At 61.0% G+C, this 16,416-nt stretch overlaps 1 protein-coding gene across 2 annotated transcripts in view; it reads left to right on the top strand.

Moving 5' to 3' along the window:
- The window catches only part of ANO1 (anoctamin 1), an 81,149-nt gene that overhangs the window by 47,250 nt on the left and 17,483 nt on the right, over nt 1–16,416 (top strand). The window contains exons 12-19 of one of the 2 annotated variants that reach the window (XM_049641599.1): nt 4,439–4,521; nt 7,297–7,368; nt 9,150–9,227; nt 10,222–10,296; nt 12,680–12,881; nt 13,001–13,112; nt 14,251–14,308; nt 16,280–16,380. In XM_049641599.1, the coding sequence (XP_049497556.1) occupies nt 4,439–4,521; nt 7,297–7,368; nt 9,150–9,227; nt 10,222–10,296; nt 12,680–12,881; nt 13,001–13,112; nt 14,251–14,308; nt 16,280–16,380 (781 nt within the window). The remainder of the gene's footprint in view (nt 1–4,438; nt 4,522–7,296; nt 7,369–9,149; nt 9,228–10,221; nt 10,297–12,679; nt 12,882–13,000; nt 13,113–14,250; nt 14,309–16,279; nt 16,381–16,416) is intronic. The other variant, XM_049641591.1, reaches the window with a different exon arrangement.

Below are 16,416 nucleotides of genomic sequence, written 5' to 3'. Positions count from 1 at the left end.
CCCCCCCCCCCCCCCCCCCCCCCCCCCCGCCCTTGGCAACCACCCATCCGCCTTCTGTCTCTACGGGTTTACCAGTAAATACTCCGCGTGTTTCCTGTAAGTAAAATCATACCATACGTGGCCATTTATCCTACCCAGACCCGGTGGCGATCCTTCCACGAGAGCCGGGTCCTAGGAACGATCCTCAGAGGGGTCGTGAGGCCCCCAGAGTAGGCTCTGTGATCGAGCCCCCGGTGTAGACGGGGGGAGGGGGTGCCGCAGGGGGCAGGGGCGGGGCGGTCAGGTGCCCAGGCTCACACCTGGATTTGATCCAGGGTGGCTCCCGGGTCCCGTGCTCACCTGCTGCCTCCGGGCTCCCCTACAAGCATGTGTTTGTCGACCATTGTGTCACAAAGACAAATGTTTGAAGAAAGAAGAATTACAGCTCGAGCGCCTGCTTCCGTCCTGGCCTGACTCCCTCTTCGGCGTCTGTCTTCGTGCTCTGCTATCCTCCGGGCTACTGGATTTCGGGGACCTGGGCTTGTCTCTTGGGCCCGCTGGCCGTGGTGGTGAGGCCACGTGGCCATTCTTTTGTGCCCTGACCACGTTCAGCACACGGCTTGCCCTCAGATGGCGGGGGGAGGCCGCCACCCCGACCCGGCCCATCTTGGCATCTGTTCTGGGTCCGGTTTCCTGCCCCTTATGAACCAGTCACCGGATGGCTCAGAGCCTCAGTTGGGGCGCCCGTAAAGACGGGTGTGTTATCCCCGCGTGGAGGCCTTGAGGCTGGGGTGGGAAGAGACGGGGCGTGCAGACACTGGCAGGGCTCACATCACATCTGTGCGACGTGACCCCCTTGTCACGCTGGCACGAACCTCGCGGGAAGCGAGGGAACCTCGCGAGACCCACTGCTGTCCGCGTGGTCGGGGTGGGGGCGGGGCTCAGAGCACAGCTGGGAGGGACAGAAGGACGGGCACTCGCCTGTGAGCCCAGTCACTCACAGTGTCCCTTGAGCTGAGACCCCGGGACTGCCCCCGGGCGCGGCGTGAGCCTTCACATCCCCTGCTGCCGGCCAGGCCTGAAGTCCGCAATGACTCTACCCCTTGGCTCCAAAGCCGGAGCGACAGCCTCAGTGCCAGGGTCCAGCAGCGGGGCCTGGTGGGGTCCGTGGCCAAGTGGAGAAGGTGCCCCCAACCTTTGACGAACGACGGTCTCCCCACAGCTCCAGCCTCCTGGTGCCAATGCTTCCGAGGTTTAAAGAAGCAGGAAATTTATTATTTTATATAAAATGTTTTTATTTCTTACACATAACCGAAGCCACATGAGGCTGGTCTGTATACCAAACCCGCTCCTGGCCACCGGGTTCCAGTCTTGGTCCTTGACCCAGATACCTCTGGGAGAGGGTCCTAGTGTCTGTCCTAAGGTGTCACAGCACCTGGGCGGCTCAGTCGGTCGAGCGGCCGACTCTCGATCTCAGCTCAGGTCATGATCTCACAGCTGACATCATGGATCCTGCTTGGAATTCTCTCTCCCCGTCTCTCTCTGCCCTTCCCACTCGCTCGCTCTCTCCAAATAAATAAGGAAACATTAAAAAAAAAAAAAATGATCGGGGGGGGCCTGGGTGGCTCTGCCGGTGAAGCGTCCGAATTCGGCTCAGGTCAGGATCTCATGGCTCGTGGGTTCAAGCCCCGCATGGGGCTCTGTGCTGGAGCCTGGAGCCTGCTTCAGATTCTGTGTCTCCCCCTCTCTCTGCCCCTCCCCTGCTCTCACTCTCTCTTCTCAAAAATAAACATTTTTAGAAAATTTAAAAAAAAAAAGATTTCAGGCACAAATTCTAAGCAAGAGTGCCCAGGATCAAATACCAGGTGACCTTGGGCAAAGTCGTTAAACTCTCTGTGCCTTTGTTTCCTCATCCATAAAACGACAGTACAAGTTTGGCCAATTACCAGACTTCTTTTCGCTGTGATTATTATTCCCTTTAAAGACGAGCAAGTGTCCGTACAGAGGGCCGGTCAGGTAGAGCGGATTAAGTGTAGATGCTGGGGCCAAACAGGATCGGGTTCAAATCCCAGCCCTGCTGTTGTCCCGCAGTTGACCTTGGGCATGGCATTCAACCTCCTGCGTCTCTGTGGTCGTTGGTAAATCCGCGGATAGGAATCCTTCCTACTGCGTGGCGTGGGTTGCGAGTGTCGGGCTAACCCGCCGGTGACTTCCGAGCACAGGGCGCAGTAGAGGGGAGTCCTCCTGAGCCCGTGGTGGTGTTACCACACGGGCGGGTGGGGCCCCAGAGGCGGAGGTGGGGAGGGCCAGCCCGGGGACGGGGCGGGTGAACAGGCCCACCCTCGGGGGGCACCGTCAGCCCTTCTGCACGTTCCCACGCTCGCTCGGCCTGAGCACTGAGAGGAGGGGTTGCCACGGGCCGGCGGGAAGGACAGAAGAGTGAGGTGCCTTCCAGAATGGGCGTCGGGTGGAGAAACCCCCTCGTGTCTTCCTTCCTGGGAGATAGTGCGGCCTCAGCCTGGCCCGCCCGGCCCAGCTTTCTCCCAGCGGCCACGGCCACGGCCACGCTGCTCAGCATGTGGTTGCTGGATGCACCTCGGTAGCCCGCGGGGCCGTCTCTGCAGCTCCCTCGCTTTCCCGTGCCCCGTATCGCCAACGGGAAGGCCCTGGAGATCAGAAGGCGGGCCGAGGGAGGGATGGGTACTTCTGCCCACGTCCCCTGCTTCCCCGGGGCATCTCCGGCAGAGGCTTTGCCGGCTCCGTGGCTCTGACACCCGCGGGAAGGCCCCCCTCCCCCACACTGTGACGCTGGCTGCTCGGGGGTGGCCCAGCGGGGCTCTGACAACACAGCCTCTCGTCCCCCCTCCCTGACCTGCCCGGCCAGAGGCCTCCTGTTGCTGAGCTCCGGCCACTCACCTCCGCCCTTGTCTCCTGGGCTCTCCCGCTGGCTGGGCGGCCGGCTCCCACAATGAAATCACCCCCATTTGAAAGACCTGGAGAGGCTCCTGGTTCCTGGCTGGGCCCGGCTGGTTTAGCAGCTCATACCGAAAGCACACCCACTGTGCACAGACATGTGCAAACTCAGAGGCCCTGTCCTGACGCCTCCTTAATGCAGAGGGGGGTACTTCTGGACGGAGGGGGGCGCTTGTGGACAGAGGGGGGTGCTTCTAGATGAATGAAAGCCCTCTGAACCTGAAGCTGATTCAGACTCAGACCCCCTCCTTGCCTGTTCCAAGGCCGCATCCCTTCCTGGTGACTGTGCTCACTGCTGGGCTTGCCCAGAGGTTCACAGCGACACGGCTCACTTTATTTCCATCTTGACCCCGCCGCTTACCAGACAAGCCATTTAAGTTCCTCTGGGCCTCAGTTTCCTCCTCTGGAAACCCAGAGAAGGAACAGCACTTCCTTCCTCTGATGACTGTGGGAGGGTTTGGGGTTTTCTTGTTTCTTGGGGTTTTTTTTAAAGTTCATTTATGTATTTTGAGAGAGGGGAGAGAGCGTGTCCAAGTCGGGGAGGCACAGAGAGAGAGAGAGAGAGAGAGAGAGAGAATCCCAAGCAGGCTCTGCACCATTAGTAAGGAGCCCAATGTGGGGCTCGAACTCATCAGCCATGAGATCATGACCTGAGCCAAAGTCGGACATTTGAGCCACCCAGGCACCCCCGGGAGGTTTAAATAAGGTCACTACTTCCTGTGACAGGTCTCAAGACCGTGCCGGGCACCCGCGAGCTCAGAGCTCGGATTAACGTGATGACCGCCCTTATCAGCCCTCCAGCCCTCAGCCTCCGCTGACTGTCGTTCGGGAAGGAGGGTCGTTGATAATAGATGATTCTCCGCTGTTGTGCGCTAAGAGCCATTCGTTCATTCACCGAGCGCCACTCCGCGGAAGGGCCCCCGTCCCGGGATAGGGATCATATGGAAGGTGGTGTGGACACCGTGAGCAAGAGAGGTCCCAAGAGGAGTTGGGTTTTGTCTGACACTGAGGGGGATGATCAGGGGCTTCCTGGAGGAGGCAGCGTTTGAACTGTGTCTAGTCTGTTGGGATTACAGCTAAGAGTGCAGCTCAGCAGTCAGACTGTCTACGCGGCCTTGAAGCTGGAGTGGGTGACCTTGGCCCACGCTGTGCCCTTTGTGACCTCAAGACACCCACCTGTGGCCCGGGGTCCTCAGGATTGACAGAGCAGGATGTTAGGAGCACAGGCTCTGGGACCAGCCTGCCTGGCCCCTCCCTGGCTGGCTGAGTAACCTTGGCCGGGACTTGATTTCCTGTGCCTCGGGTTTTCCATCTGTAAAATGGGAGAGTGAGCGTCCCTGTCCTGTGGGGTCTGAGGGAAGGCAGAACAGGTGAACTCGCGTGAAGGTCTCGGTCCAGAATGTCGTCGCCCTCGCTGGCCGGATGGTGCAGAGGACGAGAGTGCCCTTGTGTCGTCGATGACTCTGCCTTCCCTCCCTGCCTGCAGCCGCCACCTTCATGGAGCACTGGAAGCGGAAACAGATGCGGCTCAATTACCGCTGGGACCTCACCGGCTTCGAGGAAGAGGAGGTGAGCGGGTTTGTCCCTGCGATCCCCACGCCGCACCCCTGCCCCCAGCCGGTCGCCTCCTGGGGACTCACAGGGGAGCCTGAGATCGCGGGGTCTGCTCGAGTCTGCGATCTCGAAGCTCCCGTGGACGTGCTCAGGCTCCCCGCACTGACCCCGTCGCGTCTGGGGCGGCCTGGAGGGTCTGGGAGGGCCGGCCATCCTCTTTGCCTGCAGTCGGGCCTGGCTGGGGAGACCCCTGCCCCAAAGCCCCTGGCCACTGCCCCACCCCGGATCAGTAGCTCCGGCCAGAATTCCCTGGGGGTGGTGGGAGGGACTAAAGAGGAAAGAGGCCCCCACACACGGCTGCAACACAGGACGGAGCTTCATCGTGTGGCCCCACGACCACGACTTCCTTTTATAGAACATGTTCTTGGTTTTTAGTTTTTATGGGTTTTGTTAATGTTTTTATTTTATTTTATTTTATTTTGAGAGAGACAGAGTGCAAGCAGGGGAGGGGCAGGGAGAGGGGGAGACACAGAATCCGAAGCAGGCTCCAGGCTCTGAGCCATCAGCACAGAGCCCGATGCGGGGCTCGAACCCGTGAACCACGAGATCATGACCTGAGCGGAAGTCGGACGCTTAACCGACTGAGCCCCGCGGGCGCCCCTATGTTATTTTATCTTTAAAGTAAACTCTGCCCGCAGCATGGGGCTCGAGCTCACGACCCCAAGTTCAAGAGTCACATGCTCTTCTGACTGAGGCAACCAGGCGGCCCTACGTGCTTTTTTTTTTTTTTTTTTTTTTTTTTAAAGAAGCCTGTCCTGCACTTTCACTGTGACCGGGAAATCCCTTCCACTGATTTTGCTAACATCCCTCTTGTGTTTTTCCACACACCGCGCTCCCTCCTGGGACTGAAGGGCCCGCCGCTGGTCAGCCAGGGAGGCCGGTGCCAACTCTGTGCTGACAGTGCCGTCGGTAGACAAGGGGGAGAGAGAACCACAGCGGCTTAGAGAGACAAGATCGCCCTCTCGGGCCGGGCTACTGGGTCCCGTCCCGATGCGGCACCGCCCTCGCCGTGTGACCTGGGGCGAGTCTCTGTGCCTCAGTGTCCTCGCCTCTCAAATACAGATTGAGGAGTAGGGGCGCCTGGGTGGCGCAGTCGGTTGGGCGTCCGACTTCAGCCAGGTCACGATCTCGCGGTCCGTGAGTTCGAGCCCCGCGTCAGGCTCTGGGCTGATGGCTCGGAGCCTGGAGCCTGTTTCCGATTCTGTGTCTCCCTCTCTCTCTGCCCCTCCCCCGTTCATGCTCTGCCTCTCTCTGTCCCAAAAATAAATAAAAAACGTTGGAAAAAAAAAAAAAAAAAAGAGGAATAGTCCTCACTCGGTGGGGTTTGAGGGGATCTTGAAGGCTCAGCAGATCTGGAGCAGGGCCCAGCCACGGGAAAGGCCCCAGAACCGGGCCCCCAGCTAGCCACCACCGGCGGGCAGTTCTTTAGGGGTGCTGCCCCACATGGAACCCAGCACGCTGCCCCCACGGCCCGGCCATCCACCTGGACGTCCGCCGGGCAAGCTGCCTTCCTTGTAACTTTCTATAGAAATACTCGAGTAGCACAGAAAGCAGTCTTCTTCTTCTTTAAGAAGATTTAGAATGACGTGCCTGTGGTTGAAGGAGAGTGGGGTCCGGGGTGAGGGGCAGCCCCCTTTGTTTTACCCCTCGGGGACGTTGGACACGGGTCCCCAGCCCGAATGAGTTCCCCGGAGTGAGCCTCCCGCCCCCCCACAGCCGGCCGGGAGCTGGTCACTGGTGGGAAGGCAGTTCCTCTTTGGGGGTCTGAGCCCCAGGCCGGCAGCCGGCACAGTTGGCTGGCCCGCATGCCCTTACCCCCGGTCTCCGACATCCGGCCCTCGGGGGCCCCCAAAACCCCACGAGCTGCAGGAGCCACCCGGGCGGCTACGGCCGGTCCCACCCCCACGCCCGCCTCGCCCACTGTGCGTACCTGCCTCCTTCCTAGTTCTTGAGAAAACGATCTCGAGAGGACGCAGCCTATCTTAAAAAAACAGCACAAAGTAACGTGATCTTTTTGTCTTTGTTTTTACGTCCTGGTGCCCCGAAGGAGGCCGTCAAGGTTTGGATTTTTTGTCACTCCACTGTCTGCCCGTGGCCTGTCTTCCTGGGAGAGGGACCTTCTCGCACACTGACGCGTCTGTGCTGCCCAGCTCCCGGCTTCCACCGTGGGCAGGGGTCTCTGCTTCCTCCCCCTCCTCCGGGCCTCTCTTAACCCTCGTTCTTCCTTCCAGCACCCCCTTCGCTGACCTGCTCTGGGCTCGCCTGAGGCCCGGCGCCTCTCGTCTGCCCGCACTCGCTGATGCTCACTGCCGTCTCTTCCGACCCCCACGGCTCCTGCCAGAACCATCTCGGGGGCCAGTTCGTGGCTGGGTGCTCGCAACGGGAACGTGGGGGGGGGGGGGGGCGGGGGGGGGCCTCCCCCCGCCCCCCCCGCCCGCCCCCCGGGGGGGGCCGGCGGGGGGCGGGGTGCCCCCGGGGGGAGGGGGGGGGGGGGGGGGCCTGGGCGGGCCGCAGCCTCGCACACACGACCTGCCTCCTGGACGCGGACGCCAGGGGGCCGGGGTTCCCAGCGAGGGGGAGAGTCCTGGGTGGGGACAGGGCAGCAGCCAGCTACGAACTGCCCCCACGGGGCGCCCGAGGCCAAGGGCTGAGTTTGTCTTGTGGGCTCGTGCCGAGGCTCTCAAACTGACAGTTAATGAGGCCCCGCGTGGATTTGGTTTTCTTCCACAGGACCATCCCAGAGCCGAATATGAAGCCAGAGTTTTGGAGAAGTCACTTAGGAAAGAAACCAAAAGCAAAGAGGTACGGCGGCCACTGCCCAGGTGGCTTTCCTAGTAATAAAACACTGTGTCCCCGTCGGCGGTAGAGACGAGGGCCCGGACCCCAGACAGGGGCCAGATAGTAAATATCTTAGGCTCTGCAGACCTCGGTCACAACCACTCAGTTCTTCTGTTCGTAGGTGAACAGCAGCCATAGACAAGAGGTAGACAAGTGAGCGAGTGAAACCTCATCTGTAAAAACAAGCAAGGGGCCAGGTTTGGCCTACAGGCTGAAGTTTTCCAAACTCTGCTGGGGGTCCCCCTCCTTGATCTATCCTAGGGGCATCTCAGACCTCAGCCGACACGTCCACACCCGGAGCCAGGGAGCCGTGGAGCTTTTTCACAGGACGCTTGACATCCAGTGTGTCCAGCCCTTGTGTTCGTGTTGAATGATGCGATAGAAGGGGTTGCCCAGCCAGCACCCTTGAGCACACGGCCAATTCCCTGTCCCCCCCCCCAGACGTGGGGGCGAGAGAGAAGTGCTCCACGCTGGTCTCAAGATCACGACCTGTTCATAATCAGGCACTTTGCTTCTCCCCGAACCTCTCATTCAAATGGGCTGTCTCATGTTTGCAGACTGATTTCTGGCCCACCTCTAGAGGCGTGTGGCTGTTTTCCTAGGAAGGTGTTTTACGTGCCCTGGAACAAGCCCGGAGGGCAGGGCGCTGGCCCCCATCAGCCTCCGCCTGCGGCTGGGGAAGTTTGTGTCTGTCTTGAAGGGTGGGAGGCAGACGCTCCCTGAGCCCCGCGGTCCACACTCACACCCCCCAGCCTCTGGGGCTGCTGAGGCGAACCCCTGGGTTTATCTTCCTACTGAGGCACGCGGACGGGGTTTGCTCGCTCCAAGCGGCCAGAGGTGGCAGTTGGCACGGTCCCCTCTGGGGGATAAAGTGAGCGCACCAGAACCCTGGTCTCGGGCCACAGCTCCCGGAACGTGGCAGAAATCCGGCTTAGTCCTGCTGCATCCAGGAAGGGGGTGCGCGCTCTTGGGGTTTGAGTGGGACTCCAGTTTGCAAATAGCCACACGGGCGTGAGTCGTCACCCCAAATGAGGTCATTGTTTCCGTTAAATCAGAACGAGTGCACAGCCCCCGAGACAGTCCACCCCGTGGCTTCACGGTGGCACCTCTTAGCAATAGGCTCTGTGGCACCCGTGACATCCATTGAGGTCGCGGGACTCAACCAAGCCCCAACAGCGGATCTGGGCAGCCGTGCCAGGGGCGCTCCCGGACCCTGTCACTCCGCCTCTGGGCTGTGATCGTGAGAATAGCAAAGGTACCTGGTTCCTTCACGCAGGGCTCTGATGGCGACCCCAGGGCCCGTATGCTCCTGGCGGGCACGCCCCGGATTTTCTCCTCGGTTTCCTTGGGCCCCTAGCGGCTACTTTATGGTTGTAATTGTTCCCCAGCTCTGGCACCAGATTCAGTTACCAGAGAAAAAGAGACCCACCCCTTACTTGGCCTATGAACTTGCACTTCTGGGCGTGGCTTCCTTCACCGGCGTAAACCGCTCAGAGTAACCTGTCTTTGCATGCCGCGCGCCGTGGAGATGACAGTGGCCACGTCCCCAGCGGGCGCTTCAGAGCCTTGCCAGCCTTTCCCCGCTGAGGCCATCGCGAAAGCCCGGTCTCCCGTTCCCAGACCTTTGCCGCCAACTCTTACTGGTTGCAAACGCTCAGAACCCGAATCGGCCTGGCCCCCGCGGCCTCCGAGCCTCGTCACGCTTCACCCCACGGTGCTCTCTTGTTCCCTCCACCCGCCCCCAGAAGCGCCGGCATATTCCAGAGGAGTCAACAAACAAATGGAAGCAGAGGGTTAAGACAGCCATGGCGGGGGTGAAATTGGTACTTTTGTGTTTCGGGGGCAACGCGAGTCTTGACTTGTTTGCCGACGACCAAAGTCCGTTGTGTGTCTCCTCCACGAAGTCTGTTGTGTTCTTTTCTTTAACACTCACGTTCACGCCTCTTTGCCTTCCTTCCACACCCGTCGAGCCGTGCCCATGTGTGTTGACATGTCACTGCATGGCTCTAGTGGGTCTGCGTGGGGGGGGGGGGGGGGGGGGGGGGGGGGCTCCGGCCTTGCCTGGAGCTCGCGAGTCCTGCTTGTCACAGCTGCCTGCCAGCGGTCGTCGCATTTCCATTAACACGCATGCCACCCGGCCCCAGAGCGCACGGCGTCCCGTGCGGCGCCCTCGCCAGCGTCGTCCGACCTGATACGTGCGTGTCCCCGTCCAGAAACCCGCCCCCGTTCTCGGAACCTCGTGGGTTGGTGACCAGCTGCTGCTACTCACGGGCCCGCCAGACCGGGCCGTCCCTGAGCCAGGGAGCCTTGGGGCCACGAGTCGCCGCGGTTCGCCGATGCTACGCGGCAACCAGCGTTTTTACCTTGGAATGCTAGTTGCCTGTTTCGGCTTGCCCTGCAGAGGGAAAAATAACTATTATGGTCTGGGTGGCAGAGGGCAAGACCTCTTAGATCTTCTCGCCTTCCACGGGAGACTTTGGCCGCAGACGCAGGCTTCTTCTCCCAGACGTGGGCCTAACCGCCTCCTTTAGAAAGGTGTTTGGGTCTGTTACGCCCCGGACGCAGACGAACCACGTTTTTAAATGCTATTTTTTCTGTCACATGACATCGTCTGATAGGTGGTAAGACCCCAGGCCCCTCCTTGGACGCTAGGCGTCTGCCTTCACGCATCACCCGCAAGCTTTTTTTTTTTTTTCGAAGGTGTGCTGAGTATTTCTGTCTGTCCAAGTCGTTCACCCATGCCCCACCGCGCGCGCACAGACTTCTCTCCTCCGTGACGGTTCCCACCAGGTGACCCAACATTGTTTCCTGTTGTAGACAGACAAGGTGAAGCTGACCTGGAGAGATCGGTTCCCAGCCTACGTCACCAACTTGGTCTCCATTGTCTTCATGGTAAGTTCTGGAAGGCTAAGGCGGGAGAGGTCAGGGAGGCCCACGGGGAGAGGTGTGTGCTCGCCCAGACCAGAGCCGGCTATCAACGTGACATTTGCTCCCGTCCCAGGGTGCAGGGCGGGGGGAGGCCCCGAATGATGGGAGGGGACCAGGATTCCGCAGAGACCCCAGGCGACCCATGGGCCCCCGGGTACACGGTCCCCGGCACACGGCTCTCGCTCCCAGAGTGACACGTTCACGCCATTAGTCGTTCAAACCTAAAACTTTACCCATGTGAAGACAAAACTGGGTGGGGTTTTTTGGGGGTTTTTTTAAAGAAAATCATGAAATAAATAATGCACAGCCAGAACAAGAATGAGAACAGTGCTGTTGAAGCAGCTACGCCTTAGCCAGAGCCCTCCCGCCTCCCAGGCAGCCACCTCGCCAAGGGTCCGTCGCTCCAGGCCCATCAACGCTGCCGATTTAAATCAGCCAACGCCCTGGCTCTCTTTGGGGGTTTTCACCCCACATTACTTGGGTCTCATCCCTGGAAGGCCTCAGCCCCCTGCTACCTGCTCTTTGATCCTCCCGAGAGGTCAGGGCCACCTGCGGGCACTGTAAAAAGGACCGGCCCCTTGCCCGGCTTTACATTAGAGTCTCGCACGGCCCCCGGCCCTGTGGGCTGATACCCAGGGGCCTGGGGTTGGCCGCCGTGGACCGGACCGGTGCTGAGTGCGTATCCAGCGGCCTGAGGGCCTTGCGGGGCGTCTCTCACTGAGTCCTGGAAACCTGCCTGGCCTGATACCTCCCCCTCCTGCTGATGAGGACACAGGCCACGGGGCACGTCCCTCCCCCCAGGCCACCAGGCAGGAGGTGGTAGGCCCAGGTGCCACTCAGGCATCCTGCCCCCGGAGCCCCCCTGCTCTGTGTGAACCCAACTGGAGGTGGGGGGCGTGCCTTTGTCCCTCATGGATGAATCAGTCACGGCTCTGTCCCCCGCCCAGGAGCTTCATTCACCGAGCACACGCTGGTTGAGTGCGCCCCCACGTTCCTGGTCCCGGGAAGGCCAGTGTGAACACGCCGGCTAGACCCCCGTGGCCCTTTTGACCCAGAGGGGGATCGCCCGCGGGCAGTGAGACCGTTGTGGGGGCGCACAGCCCCTTGGCGGGGAGAGGGGAACACCCTCCCCACTGAGTCATCCTGCGGGCCAGCCGCCCGGTCCCCACCTCCACGTGCTGCCTGGGGCCGTCTCTGGGGCCAGGGTGGTGCCCTCCCCTGGGTGGGGCCCTTTGGCAGGAGAGAGGGAGTTTCCAAGGAAAGCCCTCATTCCCGGGGCTGGCTGGGGAACGCGGTCAGGGTGTGGCATGGGCTGCAGAAGCTTCCTGAACGGGGCGTGGTCACCACCGGGCACCCACAGATGTGTGCAGAGCGAAGTTTAAAATAGGAGCTTTCCTAGATTTCTGATGGCTGCAGCCTTGCTCGGTGTTGGGGGGGGGGGGGGGGGAGGAGCCACAAGCTTTCCAGGCTGTGACCTGAGACACAGAGGACAGCCCCACGCCTCTGCAGCACGGTCCCGGTCCTGGGAGCCACGAGGGATCAGCCTAACTGGGCAGGGCCTGCCCTCCCCACCCTTAACGGGAAGAAGTGACACGGGTCACACAGAAGGGAACGGAAACTGCACAGAGCCTGGCCCACAGGTGGAGTTGGGCTTGGTCCACAGCCGGGCTCAGCCACCCTCATTCTCAGTGCGCCCCTGGGGTGGGGGGATCCTCAGTGCGTCCTTGGGGCCGGGGTGGGGAGCTGCCTGTGTCCTCCTGCCAGTTCAGGACAGCTGGAGAGTAAAGATGGAATCATCCGTGGGGAGTTAGGGCCTCTGAGGAAAAGCAAGAGGAACCCAGAGCTCCACACGGACTAAAGTCACCATCCCAGCCAGCGCACCCCCCCCCCCCCGCCCCCGCCTCGGTTACCGAACGCCTCCTGCTCAGGGCCACGCTGTGGGCAGAACCTCCCCCCCCCAAGTCAGCCTGGCTCGCACACACCAGGCCAGCCCCTGGGGTTCCAACCACCCTGTGCCCTGTTGGGGTCCGTGGGTGGGAAAGGAGGCATGGTGCCCCACGGCAGGTGGCAGAGAGACCCCGTGAATGTCAGGCTGGGTGGACTCACCTGGTGAATCCCGGCTCGAGCTGGGTGACCTGGCCTGCTTCCCTAGCCTCTCCGAACTCAGTGCCTTTTCTCAGAGAACAGAAACCAGCCCCTCGTTCATCTGTCCGTGAAGGTTTGCCAGCCTAGAGCCCTGGCATTGAGAGGGTGACAGGAGCTCATGTCTGTGTTGAACCCGAATTGCTGTAGGCTTGGGGCTGGAGCTAGGCGTGTGGGGGTCTGACGGGACCTCCTCCCCCCGCAGATTGCCGTGACCTTCGCCATCGTCCTGGGAGTCATCATCTACAGGATCTCCACCGCAGCCGCCTTAGCCATGAACTCCTCCCCGTCCGTGCGGTCCAACATCCGGGTCACGGTCACGGCCACCGCGGTCATCATCAACCTAGTGGTCATCATCCTCCTGGACGAGGTCTACGGCTGCATAGCCAGGTGGCTCACCAAGATTGGTGAGTGCGCGCCCCAGGCGACCGTGGCCGCCTTCCCGCTGTGGGGCCTTGGGCTGGCCCCTCACCCTCTCTGGGCTTCACTCACGTGAGAGGGGTCACGTGCATCTCACCCCTTCTAGAAGTCCCAAAGACAGAGAAGAGCTTCGAGGAGAGGCTGATCTTCAAGGCTTTCCTGCTGAAGTTCGTGAATTCCTACACCCCCATCTTTTACGTGGCTTTCTTCAAAGGCAGGTAGGGACTTCAGTTACTGAAACTCACGGTCTCTCCCAACACGGTCCTCCCAGTACAGGAGAGACTCTCCTCCCCATCTCCCTGCAGGCCGGAGGCCAAGGCCCAGGGCAGAGCGGTCAGTGTGGTTCTCACAGCCTAGCCCATGGAGAGGCCTGACTTCTACAGGGGTGCCAGACAGCAGGGACCCCAAGAAGCAGGGACCCCAGACAGCAGGGACCCAGGGCAGGAGGGACCCCAGACAACAGGGACCCCGGGCAGGAGGGACCCCAGACGGGAGAGACCCCAGACACCAGGGACCCCGGGCAGGAGGGACCCCAGGCAGGAGGGACCCCAGACAGGAGGGACCCCGGGCAGGAGGGACCCCAGACAGCAGGGACCCCGGGCAGGAGGGACCCTGGGCAGGAGGGACCCCAGACAGGAGGGACCCCAGGCAACAGGGACCCGGGGCAGGAGGGACCCCAGATAGGAGGGACCCCGGGAACCAGGGACCCCAGGCAGCAGGGGCCCTCGACAACAGGACCCCAGGCAGCAGAGCCCAGGGCAGTGAGCTCCAGGTGCCCTCACAGGGGGGCGGGATGACTGGAGAGGATTAGGGTTGCAGGAGAAGGTAGGAGAAGGGCAGTCATGGCCAGCTTGCTGTTCCAGCTAGTGGTGTGGCAAACCCTGTGCCGGGACCCTCTGAGACACCCTGGGCTTGGAGGGGCTTGTGGCCCACCCCCCAAGACTCCCCAGCATCCCTCCTGCCAGGAGCTAGCGGGTGTGATCCCAGAACTCCTCCAAAGTCTTCTTCCTCAGCATCGTGTGATTTAGTGGCCACCGTCCCATGCCAGAGCCCAGCCAAGGGGTCCAGGCTCCCCTGAGATCATGCATGACAACGGGGCAGGACCTGAGAGGTCCCCGCCCTGAACGTCCTGCAGGAGGCCGAGAAGCTGCCTCAGGGACCTCCCCTCCCCCACCTGACTTGACCGTGGCAGGTGGAACGGTCTGCCCTCCAGCTGCTTCGCCTCAGTTCCCCACCCCCACCCTGCTGCCTGGGGCCAGAGCGGGGGGGGGGGGGGGGGGGGGGGGTGGGATCCAGCCCCCTCCTCGGGGTCTCCCCGCGCTGCCCCTCCTCTCCCACTGCCCCGCCTCATTGCAGGTTTGTCGGCCGCCCGGGTGACTACGTGTACATTTTCCGTTCTTTCCGGATGGAGGAGGTAAATGACCCCGTGTTCTGTTCTGCTTCCCCGGTTGTGTCCCCACGGCAGACTCCGCAGAAGCACGTGTTGTCAAGTAGCGTTTCCCTCCTTCTTGGGGGAGTCCTTTTCTGCGGTCCGGCCGCTGGGGTGGGGTTTTGATCTCACTTGGTGTATCCATGTAGGATTACCCTCAAAGGAGAAACCAAAGAACGATGCCAGTTGTATGTTTCCCCCCCTTTTCTAGTATCTAGAAGGTTTTCGTCTCTGGTCAGAATGGATTCGTGGGGGAGAAACAGAACTCAGCTTCATTGTTTGACTTTAACATAGAAAGGCCCACCTCTCTCCCCTAAATCTGTGCTGGTGACCTTCGGCTTTTGCTTGGCCGATCCAGCCACCGTGGGCCTGGTTAGGACACCTGCCACTCAGTTGGCTCCTGCAGCCCCGTCAGACCAAGCCGGGGCCCCAGGGCCGCCCGTGGCTCGGGCCTCGGGAACAGTAGGGTGGGCTTCAGGTACCGGGTGATCTGGCTGCCCAGGGCACAGCCTAGAGGTTCAACCCCCTGAGTGCCGGCCCCTGAACGTCCCAAGACGTGCGCCTCACCCGCAGTAACATGTTTGCAAAAGGACCGTGAAGTGATCTCCCCTTCTAGGACTCGTTCTTTACGTAAATGATACCCTGCCAAATTCTTTAATAGTTGCAGGAATTGGAGAAATGCCTTTGCAAAATAGAGTAAAGCCAAGGACATCGTTTTTAAATGAACTTGTGGCTCTCCAACATAAATTCTGTGGTAACAGTGTAAAAAGTGTTGTCCTGGACCTATGGGGGGGTCAGCTCTGCCCCAGAGGGCTGCCCAGTGTCCCGTGAGCTCTTTTCACTTGCACAAGTGAAGCTTCTGGTCTGTCGCCTCCCTGCCCATCACCCAGCCTAAGGCGGTTGGTGCAGGCCCAGCAACGACAGGGGACAGGGACGTTAGACCTCAGAGGGGTGGCCAGCTGCCTCACCACGTGGCTTCCCAACTACACAGGCCCCGGCCTGCCGTGGCCATACGGGGACTGTAGATGGACAGTGGTGCGTGGGATCAGGCCACTGTAGCAAAAGACCACAGATCAGGTGGCCCCGAAACGACAGGACTGTATATTCTCTTAGGTTCTAGAGGCCAGAAGCCCAAAATCAAGGAGCCAACAGGGCTGTGCTCCCTTTGAAGGCTCAGGAGCGGGTTCTTCAGGCCTCTGTCCTGACTTCTGGGGCTGCTGGCATCCTCGGCTGGCCCTCCAATCTCTGTCTGTGTCTTCAGACAGTCTTCTGTGTATCTGTGTGTTTTCTCTTCTCATGAGGACACCAGTGACAGGATCAGGGCCCACCCTACTACAGTGTGACCTCGTCTTAACTCGGTCACGTCTGCAAAGACCCTTTTTCCAACTAAGGTCATACTCTGTGGTTCGGGGGTTAGGATGCGGACATATCTCTGTGGAAGACACATTCAACCCACAACATGAGGGCTGACCTCCCCTCGCTGGGGGCTGCGGCCGTCTCTCCAGGATGGGCCGGGGAAGGGGGGCCTGATGCCCCTGCTGTCTGTCCTGCAGTGGGGGGGGAGGGGTCTGATGCCCCTGCTGTCTGTCCCGCAGTTGGGGGGGGGGTCTGATGCACCTGCTGTCTGTCCCGCAGTTGGGGGAGGTGTCTGATGCACCTCCTCTCTGTCCCCCAGTGGGGGAGGGGCTAATGCACCTGCTGTCTGTCCCGCAGTGGGGGAGGGGCTAATGCACCTGCTGTCTGTCCAGCAGTGGGGGTGGAGGGGCCTGATGTACCTGCTCTCTGTCCCGCAGTGGAGGGGGGGAGGGCTGATGCGCCTCCTCTCTGTCCCCCAGTGGGGGAGGGGCTAACGTACCTGCTCTCTGTCCCACAGTGGGGGGGGGGGGGAGGGCTGATGCACCTCCTCTCTGTCCCCCAGTGGGGGAGGGGCTAACGCACCTGCTCTCCGTCCCGCAGTGTGCCCCAGGGGGCTGCCTGATGGAGCTCTGTATCCAGCTCAGCATCATCATGCTGGGCAAGCAGCTCATTCAAAACAACCTGTTTGAGATCGGCATCCCGTGAGTAGCGTGTGGCCTCGGGTCCGAGTAGGGGGG

Source organism: Panthera uncia, chromosome D1, assembly GCF_023721935.1.
Source record: "Panthera uncia isolate 11264 chromosome D1, Puncia_PCG_1.0, whole genome shotgun sequence".
NCBI classification, from domain to species: Eukaryota; Metazoa; Chordata; class Mammalia; order Carnivora; family Felidae; genus Panthera; species Panthera uncia.
This window is presented reverse-complemented; position numbering and strand designations above follow the sequence as displayed.